The sequence below is a fragment of the Monopterus albus genome, unplaced genomic scaffold, assembly GCF_001952655.1.
Source record: "Monopterus albus unplaced genomic scaffold, M_albus_1.0 scaffold64.1, whole genome shotgun sequence".
NCBI classification, from domain to species: domain Eukaryota; kingdom Metazoa; phylum Chordata; class Actinopteri; order Synbranchiformes; family Synbranchidae; genus Monopterus; species Monopterus albus.
Window position 1 is genome coordinate 1,527,708 of NW_018127944.1, and position 6,605 is coordinate 1,534,312.

The 6,605-nt window shown below is 39.6% G+C and overlaps 1 protein-coding gene across 1 annotated transcript in view; it reads right to left on the reverse strand.

Moving 5' to 3' along the window:
• pgrmc2 (progesterone receptor membrane component 2) overlaps window positions 1-4,955 on the reverse strand; it is a 12,404-nt gene extending 7,449 nt beyond the window's left edge. The window contains 3 exon segments of the mRNA XM_020604226.1: window positions 1,476-1,631; window positions 4,467-4,688; window positions 4,691-4,955. Coding sequence (XP_020459882.1) covers window positions 1,476-1,631; window positions 4,467-4,688; window positions 4,691-4,793 — 481 coding nt within the window. The 5' untranslated portion in view covers window positions 4,794-4,955.
• Window positions 4,956-6,605: the final 1,650 nt, after the last annotated feature.

Consider the following 6,605-nt stretch of genomic DNA (forward strand, 5'->3'; position numbering starts at 1 on the left):
CTAAAAAGGGAGGAAATTCTACTGTCTGAATTCCTACACTCACTTCTTTCTTTGTTACACTATATGTGACATGGCTTCCCGTTTGACTAATTAAACTGTCTTGCCTGTGTGTGTCTGTATATTGCCCTGCCTTTGAAGTTGCTTCCTCTTCCTGGCTTAGATCTAATCTCTGTTCCAACTATCCTAAAAATTCCACTAAACTATAGCTCCCCCAACCTATTAGCCAAGTGGTGGTAATAAAGTAACTGTGGACCCTTTTTGCTAGGCTGTAAATCTAATGAGTTTTCAGTGTTTTAGTGAACCAGTCTCCTTGATTTTAACCAGTGCTCCAGTTGGCTAACACAGTAAATACTGACCAGTGATTCAGTAAACATATAGGGTGATATATAGATATGTAACTAAGTAAACATAAACACAACTGTAAGAGCCAATCTGAAAAATGTTTAGTTTACGTAGTTATTAAGAAAACATAGCCAACATAGCTTTATGTTTTGGAATAATAAGTTTGTTTTATACAATGTGCTCTAGACATGTTATGTTATGGCATATTGTTGTTTGTTAACCATGTGACCGGATGTGTTTTTTGTTTTTTGGAAGGTTCGGACGGTCAGGCTCTGAGCACACAGTTTTTCTGACCGAGTTATAAGCAAGTAATTTGTCAACCAGGAAACGTTTTATTTGTATGTTTATTTTTATTTAGTAAACCCTTCGTAAAAACCAAGAACTGGACTGTGGAACTTGTTTATGTCGTGTCATACTTACTGCATAAGACCTGCACCGTAAAGCGGCACTAAAGGCTAAGGAGTACCGCTACAAACACCATCAGAGCTGCAACCAGCTGTTCCCTAGATTTCATTCTGATCGACACCTGTGGGATGTGCTGGACAAACAAGTCCGACCCCTGGGGGCTCTACCTCATAACCTACAGACCTTAAAGGATCTGCTGCCCTAACATCTTGGTGTCAGACATCATAGGACACCTTCAGAGGTCTGTGGGGTTCACGTCTCGATGGGTCAAGCGCGGCTGTTACCGTGGCCACTGTGCCCTTGTCAGTTTAGATATAACAAAAATAAATACAACCCCTACAAACATTAGGAACACAAACTAGATTTACAAAAGAGGCATGTTTCTGAGTGCGAAGTGAAAAAATTCAACTTCAGTGAAAACTGAAGGGAAGAGTGCGACTCTGTTCAACAGCCTGGGCACAAATACTAGTTCATTCACTGCCTAGTCACTTTAAATTGACCTAATAACAAAGTTCACAACACAGAAGTGAATGTTCTTGCAGAAGTTTTGAAGTTAAAAACTAAAGTGCTTGTGTTTCAGATGCTCAATCTGACCTGACTAAATATGCAGAGAGGGAAAGGTGATAAACACGAAGGCTGCATCTGTGAAATCGGAGTCAAATCAATATCTCAGAAACATTTTCTCTGGTGGAAACATTTCTTTTTGGGTGTGATTAAAACTGGCCTACCCCTAAACTGCATCTCCCACTCCCTCACGCTCTCCATCTGCACAGCGGTGAGGTCTGACAGGTCGTCATATTCGTCCCTCAGGGCATCCTTCTCCAGGCAGAATGTGGCCAGGCCTCTCGAAGCATCCCGGCCCGCAAAAATGCCATAAGGGCCATCTGGGAAACAAACACAGCATGAAAACAGGTTAGCAGAGTAGTTTCTGATGAAGTAAGTAGGGATGGACATTTCAAGCCTAAATGCTATTTGATATTTGAAAACCAAAAAGCATCGCCCTCCCTATTAGTAAGTAGTTTCACTGCGACTGAGAATCTTTGCTGTTCTAAAAATGCTGCCTGTGAGTTTCAGGATAAACCACTGGGGGGCCAGTGGACACTCGTCTCTCACCCTGATCTGGATCTATGCTTTTAAAGTTTCTCATTTGATTTACCAAGAAATAAGGGCATCAAACTTTACAGAGACAATTCAAGTCAAGCAGCCAGATAACCCATGGTGATTAATTTGTCATGTGACAGCTGCTGCTTCCAGTAAGTAAACCACTCGAAAACAGTGAGTTCACAAAGATGCTTCTGACTCCAAAATCCGACTGAAGACGGGCTGCTGACAGTGACTAAGCAGATCGGCGTCATTATTAGAGCTGGAAGACATGGCAGCGACTGTGTGATGTGAAATGTGATGCTGTCTGGTTATCATGCTACAACCTGCATTAGAGTTAAATTAGAGCTGCATCGATTAGGCAGTTAATCAATTATCAAATCAAACAGTAGAAACTATATCAGCATCTATTCTGATAAATGATTTTCATTGCTGTCAGCTGCTCAGAGGTGATGACTGTCTGCTTCTTTCATGAAAAAGTAAATAAAATATCACATTTTTGGACTGAGGGGGAAATAATATAAGAAATTTGAATGATGTCCAATATTTTCTGACATTCATTAAACTAAACAATCAATTCATCATGGAAATAATTTCCTAAATAATATAGAAATAGTCCTTATTTGAATCCCTATTTAAAATAATAAACGTATGCCTTGTTTCCTGTCGTCTCTCCTCTGTCTGTCTCCATCATTACCCACACTCAAGTAAGGGATTCAAGTGCCCCAAAAACATATAATTATAATAAATTAAATACATGCATAACACAAACATTTTTAAAAAGCTGCATATTGTGCTGGTTATTTTATAATTGAAATATAAACTTGTAAATGTCTCACATTTTAGTAACCAGATTGTCTCTGGGCTTTGGGGTGTTGCTCAAACGAAAACAGACTTATTGACATAATCATTCTGGGTGTTTCACAAAACAAACAATTAATCAGTAATGAAAACAAACATTAGCAGCAGCTCAGCATATAATATGCACAGATGCACTATGATAAGCTGAAAATGTCTTCTAACACATTAAGCCTTAGCTAAAACATGATCAGTACTGAGACATTCAGACCAAAATAGTGTGATCAATGTTAGACCTTGTTGTTTGTCAAATAAGTTAAAATAGTGTCACTGTTGTTTCAGTAGAGGATAATGTGTTGAAATGTTTTATACTCAGGAATTCCCAGATTCCTCATTGACATAATTTAATATCCTCACTGGTGATATCCAGTCATTATCACAAATCTCTAAAATAAAGCTCTGTGCCTCCTCTGAACATTTAAATCATCTGACCAGCATGTGAAACGCTGCAGGCTCTCAGGTTTTCTGCTTTTAACGGTGCAACAGAAAACTGAGGAACTCAGTCCAGTGTTCAAAGCAAACGTGCCTTATCGCCTCAAAGATTAGATATGCTCTTATCTTGCACAACTAAAGAAACAAGCATTTTACAGAAATAAATCCTAATCCCACTTTACAGAAAACAACAATGTAATGGTTTTTTAATAGTCTTGAATCGTGACTCACAACAAAAGAAAAAATATCTGAGCCAAATTTGTGCTTAAATGTCTTCGGGAGACTTGAGGATATCAGCTGTAACTGGCTTCCTGTGCAGTGTGCAGCCAACAATACATTTCTTTACTCGTTAATAACTGGGTGTGTAATCTGACAAAACGTAGGACTGATAAATACACGTTTCAATTGCTTATCTCATGATAAACCCTAGTTTCCCCATTTAAATTGACATGAAAGAGAAAAACAAATTCTCACTTTCCAGACGCTGAATCCACTTGAATTGATTTCAAAGTAAGTCATTTATTACTTTCTTGTCCATTGTCCTGTCCCAGCCCCAGGTCCAGTGTGATGAACACCAGCCAGCCAGTTTCAGATATGGCCCTGCCAACTGCAGCGAAGCTGTAAAGCTGTCTCAACTTCTGAGGTGCTGGCGGTGTGGAATAGCAGACATGACACATGACACTGCTGGAAATGTGTCGGCATAATTATAGTTGATTACGGAGTTGATGGACAAGTCAGGAAAAATATGGAGCAAAGTTAGCATGCTAGCCGTGCTGTTCAGTGTTAACGTTTGCACAACAGAGCGCTAAAACACGTCCTTTCTAACTAGCTACATATAATGGGTTTTATACGAGCGGCTCACGTCACATTAATAAAAAAGTTACATTAATATTACTTGAGGTTACAATATTTGTGCAAAGTGTCCAATATTCATGCATATAATTGCTATCACTGTAAACAAGCGGTGGGTCCAGACAAGACAGTGCAGTGTGTCTGTGCACGTCAACAAGCTACCAGACTAGAGTTAGCGGGCTAGCAGACAGAAATCTTGCTTTCCAGCCCGCACTGGAATGTTTTATGGTTTTAGTGTACACGAGTATAAAGTTTAAATATGCTCGCACATCATCACAACAGTAACGCCCCTCAGACAGCCGTGCTAGTTAGCTAATAGCTAGCATCCCATTCAAAAACATAGACAAAGCCAAGCGGCTAGTTCAGCTAACCTCAACGGTTTGCGCCCAGATTTTGGCACAGGACAACGCACCAAACAGGGACAGGGTAGTTCACTCCCCAGTCGTTAATTCCCGATTAATGCCGTGCACACTCACCTTTCCCATAAATCTTTTTGCCTTTTGTCACGTCGAAAACTTTCATGTTGACAGCCATCAGGATGCGTGGGTTTTGGAGTCCGTCGTACTCCCGCAACTGTTCCAGAGTGAAGTCCCGTCTCCTCATCTTGGGAAGCGCCGAGGCCTCGTTGTCCTGGGCCGCGTCGGAGACGAGCCGCCTACCCCACCTCCGGTACACCACCAGCCATACCGCCACCACCAATTCACCAACATCCCGCCGATGCCGAGCCCGTCCGACTCATCCGCTGCCCCCTGCCCACCGCTTGTGTCAACTGGTCCGCTCGAACTCTCTCCATCGTCCGCCATACTGCACTGTTAGCGCCTACCCGCCCCTTGCCAGATGCTGCGTTCAGGTCCTGTCGGAACAGCGCAACCACTAGTTGCGTGAGCGTGTAGTCTTGTTGCATTGCGTACTGTCGAGACTAAAAGTTATCCTGTGATTATAGTGCAGCAGCTAATGAGTATTTTTCGATTGTTCTACTGATCGTTTAATCTACGGGGCTTTAATTAACCCCCATTCTAATCAGTCAATCGATTTTTCGATAGAATGTCAGCAAAGAGCGAACATGTTTCAAAACATTTTGTCTTAAAAACAGTTCAAATCCACTTGTATTTAGTTTACTATCAAAGAAGTCTGAAAATCAGACTTTTAATCGGGATAAAAAATTTGATTATATATGCCGCGTCAATCAATAATTACGACATAGACCTATTAACTCAGCAGATAAGATTCTGCTGCAATTTCTTTCTTCGTATTAGATATTTGCCGAGTTGAAATATTTTACTGCATCATCTGGCATAAGTTACTCCTTTTTTTATATTTTAAATTAGTTGGGTCCTTTTTTTACTAGGCTACATTGCTGACATCACTGATCCATAATACCCCCTTTTTTATCATTTCAAAAGTTTGTGCATTAGGCTACACTCCAGGTGTTTTTATTTGTGCTCTGTGAAAAAACAACTTTCACTGGTTTGACTTGTCTAAAATTGTATACAAAACACAATAGCCTAATATTACACAGTATCACTTCACAGGCAACGTGTCTTTAGAACCACTTGACATGGAGGTTTACGAGGGACATGTGAAAGCAGCAAAACACCCGCCTACCACTGCTGCACGTTGCTACTGGATTTTGATGTCTTTTGTCCCTCCATCGAGACCCGTAGTTTAGCAAACAGTGGCCAAAAGCGAAGCTAACCCAGATTTGAATGTTTACCCTTCTCAAATTTATTAATAGATTTACTTAAGGGTAGTTCCAGAAGTGCTTGTGCCATATTTTAATGATGTGAATTTCTTTTTATGTTGGAAAAAATGAGGCCAAAATGTGCACATCTAATACATATAATAAAAATAAATATTTTCTTTTTGCCTTACTATGATCATAAACATCGTGTTATGTCACAGGTCGACAGGTTTTCCGCTCACATTTTCCACAGCTGGCCTTTTTATTCTGATGTTATCTACATGCTATTTGTACACCAACTTTTTTATCTGAAGCACTTGTTTACTCTGAGGCAAAAGTGGTTAAATGCACTTGGTGGAACAAATCTCACTGTAACCTTACAGCTCATAGAAATAATCAGACCTTGTGATGTCAGACTTGACACCTGAATTGCTGTTTCAAGTGTTGGAAACAGAAACCAGTGACTAGCCTCTGACAACCCTATAGAATATGCAAAGGTTGGAAGCCAAGTGAAGGCAGAACAGATCACACTAACACAGGTTCATACAATCTAATGTTGTTTTATATATATCTTTTTTGCATTTTACAATTCATCAACATGCACTGTTTTTTCCTAAAACACTCAAAAACCACACTACTGATAAAACAAATCAAATTTTAAAATCAAAATAACTGAAGAGCATGATTTTTTATAGTATTTACACTTTTTAAATTCAACTCTAAAACCTCTCAAGTCCATCGATGAAATAAAAGGAAAGTTAATGATTCAAGTGCTCTAGAGCACCAAGCCTCAAACATAATATGAACTTCAAGCTAAAATATACTGTAGTTTTATGATAATAGCTCACACCCATAATTCCAGCAGAAATAATTAACTTTTTATTGTATTTAATAGCAAAGGCATTAAGAACTGCAATGGTTACCTAAGACTATT